The sequence below is a fragment of the Cyprinodon tularosa genome, unplaced genomic scaffold, assembly GCF_016077235.1.
Source record: "Cyprinodon tularosa strain WSP-4 unplaced genomic scaffold, ASM1607723v1 ctg756, whole genome shotgun sequence".
NCBI classification, from domain to species: Eukaryota; Metazoa; Chordata; class Actinopteri; order Cyprinodontiformes; family Cyprinodontidae; genus Cyprinodon; species Cyprinodon tularosa.
Genome location: NW_024039514.1, coordinates 233,795 through 248,863, shown reverse-complemented (window position 1 = coordinate 248,863; position 15,069 = coordinate 233,795). Strand labels below are relative to the sequence as shown.

The 15,069-nt window shown below is 41.2% G+C and overlaps 1 protein-coding gene across 5 annotated transcripts in view; it reads left to right on the top strand.

The window, feature by feature from the left end:
- zc3h18 (zinc finger CCCH-type containing 18) overlaps window positions 1-6,503 on the top strand; it is a 65,037-nt gene extending 58,534 nt beyond the window's left edge. For all 5 annotated transcript variants that reach the window (XM_038270221.1, XM_038270219.1, XM_038270220.1 and 2 more), the window contains one exon: window positions 5,915-6,503. In XM_038270221.1, coding sequence (XP_038126149.1) covers window positions 5,915-6,131 — 217 coding nt within the window. In that variant the 3' untranslated portion in view covers window positions 6,132-6,503. The remainder of the gene's footprint in view (window positions 1-5,914) is intronic.
- The last annotated feature ends 8,566 nt before the right edge of the window (window positions 6,504-15,069 follow it).

The following is a 15,069-nucleotide window of genomic DNA, read 5'->3' as shown; positions in this document are numbered from 1 at the left end:
AGGACTACAGACACGGGGCGTTTAGGACTACAGACACGGGGCGTTTAGGACTACAGACACGGGGCGTTTAGGACTACAGAAACGCAGCGTTTAGGACTACAGAAACGCAGCGTTTAGGACTACAGAAACACAGCGTTTAGGACTACAGACACGGGGCGTTTAGGACTACAGACACGGGGCGTTTAGGACTACAGACACGGGGCGTTTAGGACTACAGAAACGCAGCGTTTAGGACTACAGAAACGCAGCGTTTAGGACTACAGAAACACAGCGTTTAGGACTACAGACACGGGGCGTTTAGGACTACAGACACGGGGCGTTTAGGACTACAGACACGGGGCGTTTAGGACTACAGACACGGGGCGTTTAGGACTACAGACACGGGGCGTTTAGGACTACAGAAACGCAACGTTTAGGACTACAGAAACGCAACGTTTAGGACTACAGAAACGCAGCGTTTAGGACTACAGAAACGCAGCGTTTAGGACTACAGAAACGCAGCGTTTAGGACTACAGAAACGCAGCGTTTAGGACTACAGAAACGCAGCGTTTAGGACTACAGAAACGCAGCGTTTAGGACTACAGAAACGCAACGTTTAGGACTACAGAAACGCAGCGTTTAGGACTACAGAAACGCAGCGTTTAGGACTACAGAAACGCAGCGTTTAGGACTACAGAAACGCAGCGTTTAGGACTACAGAAACGCAGCGTTTAGGACTACAGAAACGCAGCGTTTAGGACTACAGAAACGCAGCGTTTAGGACTACAGAAACGCAGCGTTTAGGACTACAGAAACGCAGCGTTTAGGACTACAGAAACGCAGCGTTTAGGACTACAGAAACGCAGCGTTTAGGACTACAGAAACGCAGCGTTTAGGACTACAGAAACGCAGCGTTTAGGACTACAGAAACGCAACGTTTAGGACTACAGAAACGCAACGTTTAGGACTACAGAAACGCAGCGTTTAGGACTAAAGGCATGATGCCATTTTTTTGGCCTCGATACCCGGTTGCTGGCTGTGCAGTATCGACTGATACTATCTATTTGAAAATGATGTTTGTGTATATATGAAGACCTGGATACTACTTGGATGTAAAATAATGGCTTTGTCAAGCTGCTGCCTACCTTTGTGAAGCAGGAAAAAGACAAATAACAAGAGAATCCAGTACAACTTTTTATTGCTTACCTGGAATGGGTGACAATAGTTGAATAAACTTTTGCCTCTCAGAATGGTATCGGTGCCCTATTTGTTGGTACTCGCTAGGTGCTCGCCCCGCACGATACTGGTATCTGTGCAACACTATTTAGGACTACAGGTACAGAATGTTTAGAAGTACAGACGGGGTACATCAAGAACAGGGGTTGGCAACCCAAACTGCTCAAAGAGCCTAATTAGGCCCAAAAAACTCATCTGTCTAGAGCCGCAAAAATTTTAGTCTTATATAAGCCTTGTATGGCAACACTGGCTCTAAGCGTATAAGCCTGCAATAACAAATGGACTATGCAGGCTTGTATATATAAAAAGCATTAATGATTAAATGTTAATCTTTGATCAAATGTCACATCATGTGACTTATCTGCTGTACGATATTCAATGCTTGAAGTTTAAATTCCATGATTGCTCGAGGCGAGGGAGGAGCTGTGAGCGCTGTCACCGCGTTTAGATCACAGACGTTTGTATGTATTAAGTTTTGTTGCATCTGATTTGTGGTGTTATATTTATTTTGAGGATTTAGGGAAAAAATGGAAAAAAATTCACATCCCTACATCAGAGCGCTACCTGTTCGATCTGTGGACTTTTTTTTAATGTGTGCAACAAAACTAGCAGCAGCAGTGGAGTTTGGAGATGCAATCTACTCCCTAAATCTGTCTTTGCTCTCTTCTAATTTATCAAGGACTTCTGCAATCGCACTTTTTCTCTCACTCCCAACTTGGTGGTCGGCTGTATATTTATCATACCTAAATATGAAATGCTTTTCCAAATTATGCTTTTTATTACTTGACAACTTCTCATTACAAAGCAAACATGCAGGCAATCCTTCCGCATTAATAATGAAAGCCAATGATTCGCTCCATTCTTCTTTGAATCCTCTGTTCTGATCAGCTATCTTCCTTTTTTTCCCTTTGGGATCCATGGTCCGACGTACACCCGCCGCCACCTGCCTGGCACCACGCCGCTCCTGAAACGTGGGAAGCAAATCTTCATTGACAGAAATGTTTACATTTTTTGCTTAAATTTATTTATTATACACATTTTTACAGCATTGGAAAAGATAAGGAATGTTTGTTTGACCTCCATTTTCATACATTTTTAAAAAGCTCCAAGGAGCCGCAAGGGGGGCATTAAAGAGAGAACTACAGACTATTAACTTGAAAAATACACGTCAAATCCTAAAATTTAAAATTGTTCAGTAGAATACTGGAAAACCTTTCATTAATATACTACTATTAAAGCTGCGATCAGAGGAGGACATGATTGGTTTGAAAAAATAACAAAATAAAGATTTAAAATACAAACATTAGATTATTGACAAACAATCCAGCAGCTGCTTCCTCTGGAGAACTTCAACCAATCACATGGTTCCCTTGATAGAGAACTTGAATCAGTTTCATATTGGATCACCATGACTAGGCATTGAATCGTTGTGGACTTCTGTCCTGTTCCTACGGAAACAATGAACTTAAAATAATCTGATAACTCATTATTATGCATTAAAGGAATAGTACACCCAAAACATGATTAGCCTTCATTTTCTACTCACCCCCATGCTGAACAACACTCTGGAGTACTTTTTGGATATCTCAAATGCATCTGGAGATCTGGGAGGCTTCTTGCTGTCTGCTGACATTCAAATAATGGAGGTCTATGGTGACCGAGGTAGAAAGGTCCATAAAAGTCCACAAAAAACGTGTCAATATTCCTCCATACTGCTCGTCCAATGTATTCCAAGTGTCCTGAGTGGGTAGCGTCCAGAATTTACTCGAAACGAAGTCATTTAGAATGTTTTTAGAGCATAAACAGTAGTGTATAGGATTTCCTAAAAGCGCGTTCACGAGCCTACGGAAACCGGCAGACCAAACCAGATGAAAGTGCGCATTCAGCGTCTGCTCTGCTGATAATGCAAGCGTAGAAGAAATGTGCTGTTTACCTGTGCAAAGAAAGAAACAACGAAAGAAAAATGTCTGAGGACTTCAGTGTTGAGGAAGAGCATGAGTTCTTTGCCGAGCTGAATGCGCACTTTCATCTGGTTTGGTCTGCCGCGGTTTCCGTAGACTCGTGAACTCGCAGGCGCATGCTTTTAGGAAATCCTATACACTACTGTTTATGCTCTAAAAACATTCTAAATGACTTCGTTTCGAGTAAATTCTGGATGCTACCCACTCAGGACACTTGGAATACATTGGACGAGCAGTATGGAGGAATATTGACACGTTTTTTGTGGACTTTTATGGACCTTTCTGCCTCGGGCGCCATAGACCTCCATTATTTGAATGTCAGCAGACAGCAAGAAGCCTCCCAGATCTCCAGATGCATTTGAGATATCAAAAAAGTACTCCAGAGTGTTGTTCAGCATGGGGGTGAGTAGAAAATGAAGGCTAATCATGTTTTGGGTGTACTATTCCTTTAATCAGAATGTTAAAACTTGGATACTGAAAGGCTGTTTTAGATTTACACTCTGTTCACAATGAATGTGTTTTAAGAATCAAAATGGCATCAAATGCTGTGAATTGGAGGTTTCAACAGGGGGTCCGCGACCCCTTGGGGGTCTGTGGAGGTACTGCATGGGGGTCGCAAAAGTTTTGGTTGACTTTTTGTATACAACCCCCCCTAATTGAAATGTCTTTAAATCCACATTAACATGAATTGAACAGACTGTAGTAAACAGATAAATGGAGGCAGAAGATGTCTTTCAGTCATCAATGCAGACATTCAGCGACACACAGGAGCTCTTTCAAACTGGGCACCGTTTCATTCACAACACCTGTCCCATCAACCAGGAATCAGAAATACTTTAATAATCCCAGGGAGGAATTACTTTAGGTACATTACTCCATATGTAACAGAGTGACTATAGGACCAGTTTGATTTAACACAATTTCATGCAGTATATGTAATTGGGGGTCTGTGGGCCTGGAAAACATTGAAGACCCCTGCTGTGGATAATGGAACCTTGTTGCTGGGCGCTCCAGTGGTTGAGTTGGCTGTGCAGGCTGGTCATAAAGTTGGGCTTTTCTTTGTACCGTGTTGGCTGTTTTATTTTTCATTTTTTATTATTGTTTTTTCATTTTGTTATTCAATCTGACCCAGCCAAATGTTGGGATAATGTTTCAGTTGATGGGGCAGAAAAAAGGTAAAAATCGGCACAGATTGGGATCTGCTCAGCCTGTAATGAAAAAGCCTCTATGCACTGCAGTCAGTGTGATGGAAAAATATTGCATCACATATATTTTCAATCCAATATTGGATTGAAAAAGTCTGATGCCACCGGGTTTACCTGGACTGCATTCTGACTGCTCTGCAGGAGCAGAGATCACGGCTTCCGTATAGTGTATGCCTCCTTGGCAGCTCCTAGATCAGCTTCTCTGATTGGTTGAAGTTTTGCCTCCAGCTGCAAAGAGTAGAGATTTTCCAGCTTTAGCGCTGGACACTCTCGAGGTGCTAAACTCACTTTAAGCCAAAGTCAGTTGAATCCTGCCAAGGTGCGTCCACCTTTGTCTTTGCATTCACACCTGATGCCCTTGATGTTTGGGGTGAAGAAGCAACAGGTGTAAATCCTCCACTGGAAACATTGAATCAGAAAATCACCTCCTTTAGACAAAATAGAGAAGAAACTTTCAGGCACAATGCAGAAAGTTTTCAGTCAAATGGACAAATAAAAACACCTGAATATTTAAAGGATTGAAAGCAGTTTGGCATTAATACAGAAAGTCCAATCAAAATCTCACACCAATGCTGCTTATATCAAATAATGTGAAGCAAACATTTAGAAAAATGCAGGCTCCATTTAATCAACCTTCACAAATGATTAAATCCAAGCTGCCTGAGAGCCTGATTGATTGGACCCTCGCCCTGCCTGAGAGTCCCTCTGATTGGTTGGTTCAGACGGAGCAGCGAACCACTGCAGATTACAGGGAGGAAGAGGAAGAGCTGGATTCTTATTTTCACAGATTATCAGCTTCATGTCAGGACACATTTTTAAATCGTATATTAAAACTAGGGCCTACACTATAAAACATTAACTTTGATTATTTAATTCAATGAATGTTCTATTCACTTTATTTATATAGTGTTATTCACAATACATGATCTAAAATAACAATACAGAGATAATTCAACCAGAATATACCGTCAGATTGGTTCTAAGTTTTCTATCTAAGGGAAACCAGCTGTTTGCATCCACTCATGCAGTCCCTCTCTCCAAGCATGCTTGTAGCGACAGTGGAGAGGAAAACTCAGTTTGAGCAGGGAGAAACCTCCAGCAGAACCAGGATCAGTGTGAGCGGCCATCTGCCGAGGTCCACTGGGGTTCCAGGAGACAGAAGCAGAGATACAGAGAGTAGAGATACAGATCCTTCGCTCCCCATCCTGGAAGGTTTTTAAATTGAAAAGGATTCCTGGATGGGAAGCGAAACGTCTTCACACTTGGAAACGAAGGCGTCCCACCTTTAATTAAAACATGTTTAGATACGTCGAGCAGCGGTCTGCTGTCTGGTGGAGCTCTGCGGCGCCGTGTTTAGGCCTCAGAAGCGCCGTTGGCTTCATGCTGCCGATTAGCTTGGTGGCGTATAGATATACAATTATAGATCTGTGTGTAAAGGTTTGCTGGGACGATCATAGACTGTTCTGGAGGGTGGTTCTGGTGTTCAGAGTCGCAGCTTGGCACTAACGCTTGACCTCTAACCTCTTTTCCAGAAAACGCCCTCTGTCTCCTCCTTCAAAGTCATCTGGGAAAGGCCCCGCTGCGCCGTCCAGCAAGCCGGCCTCCCTTGCCTCGGCCCCGCCGGCTGGTTCTGGTTCCGGTTCCGGCAAAGCAAGCAGCACTCTTTCCCGTCGCGAGGAGCTGCTGAAGCAGCTTAAGGCCGTGGAGGACGCCATCGCCAGGAAGCGAGCAAAGATCCCCACCAAATAAGGAGGAGGCGGAGCTTCTGCTCTGGTTCTCCCAGCTGACCCGCTGGCCTCAGCCCCAGCCTGAGGAACCAAACGTGGACCAGAACTTTAGGGGAGCTGCTCTGCGCATCTCTGTTCCTCTTCATCACTCTTTTCTCTGGTTTTTTTTCAACGCTCTGCAGCTTTTCCTTCTCAGAAGCTCATCGGATGATTTCCTGTTTGAATAAAGATCAAAAGGATGTGAAGTTTTGTTTTTTTATAATCTTCCAGAGTGATAAAACAGTTTCTTTATTTGGTGTCACTTTTAGCTGCAGGTGAAACAGAGATGTGTAGAGATGAACGTTGTCTTGCTTTGTCACAAAAGACTTTAAATAAACTATTTTAAGAAACAGAAGCTCTCTGACTGTTTCCTTCCTGGAGGAAGAGGATGAGGAGGAAAGTGTGTCTAATTGGCCGGCTAGCTCTACTTCTGCTCGCTCATCCATGCAGTCTTTGGTTCTTCATCCAGCGCCGCCTGCTGCTGCGATGTCACTTCCTGTTTCAGGCCTTTGGCTCCATCAGTGATGGCCTCCCAGAGCAGGAACCATTGAGGACCATTTTTTTTCCCACCAGTTGAACCAAACGGTGGTGATGTTCTGTAGAGTCACTCCATTGATGTGTTTTAGGGCAACGCCTCGCCTAAGACCTGCTTCCTGGTGTGACATCATGGGAAAATTGAGAACAGGAAGAGAAGCGGATCTCTGCAGTTCTGGCTCCTCGATACCTGAAGGCGCCATGTTCATAAGCAGCTGTGCCTCCGTGATATTCGGCAGATAAACTACTGGCTTGGTGGGAAAATGTTTCCGCAAAAGCATCCTGGGAAGCGGCTCCTCACCCCCATCATCCACAGAAAAATCACTTTCTGAAGCAACAGAAGCCAGACTCTGACATGCTGAGGAAGGCAGGAAGAAATCCCCGAAGCAATTCCTTATGAACCACAGAACAGGCTTAAAGTTGAAAGGCATGCTGACTTTCACTCAGTAAACTTTCAACTCCTTTCACTGATTGAGTGATGATGTGACTAGATTCATTGCTTTGAAACATTCAGCTGCTGGATTTCATCTCCACATCTAAACGAAGGTGTTTCTCCTTCCGTTCGCTGCTGTAGGACTTCCTTAATCCTGTCATACCAGTTCCCAGTCAGACTAACTCCATCTGAAATACAGCTCTGCTTTTTATTTAATTTAAATAAAATAAAAGGAGTCCAGCTCCGCTCTGTCCAGACTTATTTTATTTCCACCATAAGAGCTCCAGAGATGAGCGGTTTTAAATTTATGGCAGGAGAGGATCTTCTGGTTTTTCTGACACTTAAATTGTTTGCTAACTTTGAGACTCAAAAAAGGAGGCAATCACCATAGCAATTCACCATTTCTTTCCTATAATTCATCCTAAACCTATCCCTAAATTCCAGATTTTCAAATACATTTAAAAATGTTTGGCTCATATTTCTGTTTTTTCAACATCAGAAATGTAATTTAATAACTAATTTAAAAGCTGAAATAAACAAAATCATTTCTGCTGATCTGATAACCACTTTAAAGATAAAAATCACTTCAAGTAGAATTCAAAGCATAGAGAAGGAAAATTTAGTGGAAGGAAAAGCTGTGAAACTGACAGGGCACCGAAGCCACAGGGATAACAGAATCTTTGTGAAGATTGAGAAGTTTTAGGTCCGATGTGACATTCCACAGCCTGTTTTAGTTTCAGGAGTTTCCACATCAGTATCTGGCCCCGCCCACATTCCTAAAAGATCTGTATTCTGGTTAAATGACCATGTTGATGCTGTGTTTTGTTGGCAGTTGTTCATGCAGACGGAGTCCGAACCAACCACAAAGTTCGTGTTCCGGATGGTAGGTGGGGGTACATTAAGTTAGCACGTATTTCTGCACCAAAGATGCTGTCAAATGTTGGTTCTCAATACTCATGAAGCATGGAAGCCAACAGGGAAACATTTCTAAAATATCTGCCATTATGTGGAACGAACTACATGGCTCTGCTTTTAGGATGAAAGCTGGACGGATCCAGATGTTTTCCCTGGTTCTACCTCCGCCGGCAGCTTTCTGATCCTCACTGAAAACCTCAGCAGTTTGTTACCAACAGAGGTCAGGTTATATCAAAATCATTCAAACTTCCTTTTCTTCTCCAAAAACCATTCATGTAAAAATCTGAGTTTTACTGAAGAGTTTGGAGGATTTCCTCGGCGCAGCTTTGCCTTTTTTAGAAACATAAGGATTGCATCACTAATATAATATACTTCCTGTTTTTCTAGCCAAAGCAGGAGAATGATGTCATTGTTTACACTGAGGTGATGTTACATGACCCAGCTTTTACGTTTACTTCCCTTTTTCACAGATTGACACTCTTAAGATTTTTGCATTCGGGAAGTAGATCATAGTTTCCCTCTGATATTATGTCATCTTTACGTTTTTTACATAAAAATCTGAATTATCTTTTTGCCAGCAATCAGAGAGCAAAGGACAAGTTCAGACTGACTTCTTTCAGTTCCGATGTAAAGATTTGTTTCTAATCATGAAAAGTATTTTGCAGGTGAATTCGGGCCTTTGTCCAAGAATCCTGAACGGATCAGGCGGCCCACTGCTGGTTGTCCATCCACATATTATTTGAGAGAACAGACTCTTTTGGTTAAAAGCTGATTGGAAAAAATAAAATAGATCTGCAGCTCAGTTTGATAGATTCCAGAGGCTCTGAGAATGAAACCAGAAAACTGTTCAGAAATCTGAAAAAACAGCATTTAGTGGATAATAAAAAAAGCTCCAAATGGTGACGACTCAGTAAGGTCTGAAGTGATGTGTTCTGTAGCAGAGAGATGCCCAGCAGGTTAAACAAGATCCAAACTTTAAAGAAATCAACCTGAAGAGGTTGATAATAAAGACATTAAAATTCCTCCAACCCAACCAGGAGTCCAGCTCCTCTCCGTCCAACTCCGTCTCTGTGCCATTGCTCCTCGCTGCACCGACTGAGGTCCTGTTTCCTGGAGCTGAAGAGGAAATGACCTTGAAACTAAGCAGAGGTTGACGTTAAGGATTTTAAATTTCACATTTCATTTGCCCAGAAACAATTTTTACTTGCCCAGTATAATGTTTGATAAATATAGTTCCTAATATTCATTTTTGTATATATATATCAATGAAACATGTTTGTTTTTTAAATGTTTTTTGTAATTCAGTGTTTTTTAAGATTCCAGGTTCCTGGTGTGTATCTGCATGCATCAGATAATGAACTCAAGCCTACATTACCGTGTTAACATGCTTTTCAATCCTTCCTGCACATTCTTTTCAAACTGAATGTTGCTTTAAACTGTTGTGTGCTTGGAAAAATATAAATCGTAATGTTAAAAATCTACGAAAAACTTGACAGGTTAAAAACTTAAAATGAATCACAAGGCAAAAGTCAATGTCACAGATTAATAACTTTTATTTTAGAGTCACACTATGTTTACACAAGATAATACTATTAATATATTGTGACTTTTCTAGAGAATCATTATAAATAGTTATTTTACACAGGGTTTCCACAGTCTTGCATCATTTCAGAATTCCCTGACTTTTAACTGACTCAGGATTAGTTTTCCCTGACAAAATAAATGCAGCAACAAGACAATAATAACAGCATAACAGGTCACCAATTTAACATGTTTAGCTCTATAACATTTAAATGCACCACTCCAATGTCTAAGAGAAAAAAATGTAATGAAAATTTTTTAATGTATGACCTGCATCACTGTACAGAAGACTGCCATATGATAGAGCTTTCTAGCTTGTTTGCCGTTTTGGTAACTACATCAAAATTATCGCTAGGTGGACAAAAATCACGCCATCTGGCGGAAAATCTCCCGGCTTTTTCAAATCACGTGTACAAAACAACAAAAATGGCGCTGACAAAGCTTCTGGGTCGTTTTCACCGAATGTCGGTGATTTTAAAGTAATTTTTTTTTGCGATCATTTCACTCGCCCGGTGGGTAAATGCAATGAAATTTGTACTCTCCCAGCAATAAAGACTACTTGCCCAGGGAGATGGTTAACATCGAGCCCTGCTAAGGATGTGTCCTTGGATGAGGTGCAGCAGAGACGTTCCTTTTCCTAATGGATGAACGATGAGGCATAGTTCAGTCATCCTGTTTAGCTCAGATCTGTTCTCAGAAACAGAGTGTCAGTCTGTGGGAGTGGGGGTCAAACTCAGAACCTCAGGATTCCAAGCTCTATGCCCTAACCGCTAGGCCGCCACTCCCCTCGGTTCGGTTGTGTCTGGAATGGTCCAGTTTAGTTGCATTATCTCGGTTACTCGGACCGTTCTCAGCACGGTTTCTATAGGCTAGTGTAAATGGGGTATTAGTGTAGATGTTTGGACCTCTGTCCAGATCTTTCCAGACTTAAACGTTTTAAAAACCATCAAGGATCTGTATTGTCTGGTTGACCTCTAGACCTCCATGGTGTTGCATCACCGCGACACGTGGGCAGAACTGAAAGTAAAGCCTGGTCCTAGAGTTTCATGATCTCTATCTCGGATTTGCATGTTTCCTTTCGCTGCAGTTTCAGATCTCCTTTTGGAAACAATCCAGAAACAGTTTTTAAATGCATTATTTGAATTGACAGGGACAACATTAATGAACATTTCTGTACATGTACCTGATTTAGACTCAACAGCTATTTTTCATCTGCTGCCCCTCGACAGATGTTAACAGTCACCCTAAAAACACGCCTTAAAGGAATAGTACACCCAAAACATGATTAGCCTTCATTTTCTACTCACCCCCATGCTGAACAACACTCTGGAGTACTTTTTTGATATCTCAAATGCATCTGGAGATCTGGGAGGCTTCTTGCTGTCTGCTGACATTCAAATAATGGAGGTCCATAGCGCCCGAGACAGAAAGGTCCATAAAAGTCCACAAAAAACGTGTCAATATTCCTCCATACTGCTCGTCCAATGTATTCCAAGTGTCCTGAGTGGGTAGCATCCAGAATTTACTCGAAACGAAGTCATTTAAAATGTTTTTAGAGCATAAACAGTAGTGTATAGGATTTCTTAAAAGCGCGTTCACGAGCCTACGGAAACCGCGGCAGACCAAACCAGATGAAGGTGGTGACTTGGCAAAGAACTCATGCTCTTCCTCAACACTGAAGTCCTCAGACATTTTTCTTTCGTTGTTTCTTTCTTTGCACAGGTAAACAGCACATTTCTTCTTCTACGCTTGCATTATCGGCGGAGCAGACGCTGAATGCGCACTTTCATCTGGTTTGGTCTGCCGCGGTTTCCGTAGACTCGTGAACGAGCTTTTAGGAAATCCTATACACTTTTATGGACCTTTCTGTCTTTTTTTATTTTATGTAAAATACATAAAATATAACATTCAAATACATGATGTAAAAACACAGGCAACAATTGGTTGACTTAATGCTGGATGATCATGAAGTCACAATAAAGATTTCCTCAATATTGGACTGATTGAGACCCAGACCCAAGGTCAAAGTTCAGCTTTAGGGCCAGAACTGCGCTCCACCAGTTCTGCAACAGAGACGCTGCGCTTTGACCTTCAACTGCTGTTGTGCAAATTCGATATATTAATTGCCCTCTCCAGTAGGGATGGTTAATATGTTATTTAATCAGATAATATTCAGCTGTAATACATTGTTTATGAACACACGCTCTACTGGCTGGAGTTAGAACAACAAATGAAAGTGTGAATCAAGCTCAAATGATGGTCAAACAGATAATCTGCTCATTTATGGAATAAATTCACCAAAACTTCCATCAAATTATATGTTTATTAACAAACAACCCTTGACTAAAACTAGTAAAACTAAACTTCTAAATACAAAGAAGAAGGAAAAACATGGTAGAAAACCATAATCAGTGAGATCACGCAATATGACAGTTTAGCAGAACCAAAGTTTATGTTGAAGAATTTGGGATGTGATCAAATTAGCTTTTAACTACTTTAGAGCAATTTGACTGTTTTCAAAACCAATTAACGATAAAGATCCATTAGATGAAGAAACATTATTTGGCCAAATAATGCTTATTTCAGTTTATTTCTATAGCGCCCAAGGCACTTTACAGAAACAAGTCAACCAGATCATACAGTCGGATTAATTCAAAGTTTTATATCTAAGCAAAACCAGTTGATTTCATCGACTCATTGACTCTTCAGCAATCCCTTAGACCAAACATGCTTATAGGGACAGTGGAGAGGAAAAACTCCCTTTTAATAAGAAGCAGACATCCAAACTGAAGCAGAGATACAAAAGGCAACTGTAAAAGGCAGTCCCCTCAAGAAAATGCTTCTTAGTCTTCCTTGGGTGAGCTAGCAGCAAGCAGACATGAGGATGCCCATTAAATGAATTTTGGTGATGCGTATGAACACATGAAAGTTAATGTTGTATCAGTGTTTAAACTCTTTGTGAAATAAAGCTTGTTTTAGCGTTACAAACAACAGCTCCACATGTTAAAGCAGCCATACTGTACCATAGTACCATGTGTTTGTCTTTACTCAAACGTAAACACATGAAATGATCAAAAATCATCCAAAGAGATATTGTTTAACTGGAGAATCCATCCCTTACTGTGACAGACCTGCAAATCCATTTGGAAGGTTTGAGTTTTCCTCCAGCACTTATCAGTGTAGCAGCAGGCCGCACACATCAATGGAACTTTTGTTCCACATCCCACTCATCAGGGGAAGGGCTTCCTTGTCCATAAGGCTCCCACCTACAGTCAACATATGAATGTTCAGAAAACTCAGAGAGAAATTATGCAAAAGGTCTGTTTTGCAGTAACCATCTTGACTAAGCCTTGGTGTGTCTGGAGTCCATAATGGCTTTGAAACGTTGAGAAAACTGCACCTTCTGCCCCAGTGAATATGTTAAGATGAAACATTGGTCCTCAATGTCCAAAATTCTTATCATGGTTTATGGCCCAACACTGCTCTGGTTTGACTGAGCAGATCCTTTTTCACATACGGGTCTGAGCAGGACTTTACATCTGGAAGTGGGTGTGGATGTTCAGAACTCCCTTTTTTCCAAAGATCTTCATTTTTAGTTTTTGCTCTCAGGATTTTCCCAGAAAGCCTGCAGTCCTGCTGCCGATAAATGGACGCTGCTAACATCAAATGCCCCTGAAACACTGCTGATAATAGGACATTCCACTTGCATGATGGAAGCAGTGACTTGTTGACAGAACGATGCTGCTGCATGTTTGGTGACAGGATCAGGATATCTCCGGGCTTTCCTTTCTGATCCTTATAATAACATCAATCAGCCATACGAGCCACAGAGCCCAGAAAGGTGAAGCTGCTTCATTTCTCAGATGTTTTCTTGGTCCTCTAGGAATGCAGTCAGCTCAGGTAAAAAGAAATAGTTGTAAAACTACAGAGCCAGAGGAGATGTGCACCATACCACAGACACGCCCACAAACCATCAACATGCAAGACCAGGCCAGGAGGCCTGAACCTCACCTGCTTTCTCTGTCAAATTCGTCCCTCCTGTGGCCTCTAATCACCTTTTACTCCTCAGCTCTAATGCTTTCTTCAACCATAAGGTTTAACCACTCTTCTTTGCAAAGCTGCTGCAGATCTACCAGGTTTGGGTCTCCACAGATTCAGGTCTAAGTTCTGGCTGAGCCCTTACAGCACCTCAGTTTCCTTCTGGTTCAGCCATTCTTGTGGGTTTTCTATTTGTTCATTCCTTCACAATCCCCTCCAGCTGAGGAAAACCAGCCGAGGCATCATGCTTCCACCGCCATGCTCCAATGTGTTTGTGAATTTTTTTTTATAATCAGCAGTTTTTATTTTCTTCACCAGAGCCGGGACATGTAATGACAAATAGAGGTTGCTGTTCCTTGTAGAGCAAAGCCCTTCTTCCTTTGATGTTTCTGCAGGAATTTCTATTATCTGAGGACCATGCAATGCTATAGGAGATTTATTTTTATTTTTTTGCTGATATATCTGTGTCCTAATAGCCCGATCCGGCAGGGGAGAATTTCAGTCCTCTCCTTTTCTTATTGCTTATCCAAAATAGTTAGTTATCCTGAGCTATTTTATGTATTTGTGCTGCTATATGTTTAGACTGCTGGAGGACATAGAGACCCCTTTAATCATTCTGGTTCTTTCCATCTTTATTCTTCCATTATGCAGTATAAATTCAGTTTATTTCTATAGCGCCAATTAAGGGCGTAGGTTTGATTTGAACTTTGGTAGGGACACTATTGGTCTGGTGTCATTGGTGCTATGCAATATGCATGCCCTTTTTTATGCTCGATGTGAGCATCCGTACTGATAAGAGGAATTCATTGTTAAAAGAGAAAAGCAACATTTTGCTACATTAATAAAAATGTTATAAGCTCTACACTCATTAGAGGCTGTTTATCAATGTTTGAAGTATCACCGGCTCTGAAGAATGTGGAATTAGGACTGTTTTCCACTTTGAAAATGGTTTCATTTGAACGACTAAGAGAGAAGATAAATACAGTATTTTTTTGTGCAGAGTTAAACCCCACTCTAATATTCGTACCTACTATTCTCTCTCTGTATCAAGCAAAATAATACATTCATTAAAATATTAACTTCACTATAAAAGTTGAACATCTGGGCTGTAGTTACTCTGTGTAGCCCATTTCATGTATTTCATCTGGGGCTGAAAAAAATGAATCATATTAATTGATTATTTCAATAATCGTCAACTAATTTAGTAAGTGATTCATCATTAACTGGAGTATAGAGACTTTAAAACATACAGTAATATAAATGTAAAATGTGTGTGGGAAACCACAGAACAACCCACTTAGATCAGTTATATCAAAATTGTAAAAATAAAAACAAAAAAATGAAAACAGTAATATCAACTTAATATCGGTAAAAAGGAAACCCTCACATTTTCTTTTTTAGTTGGCTGTAGAAATGTTGA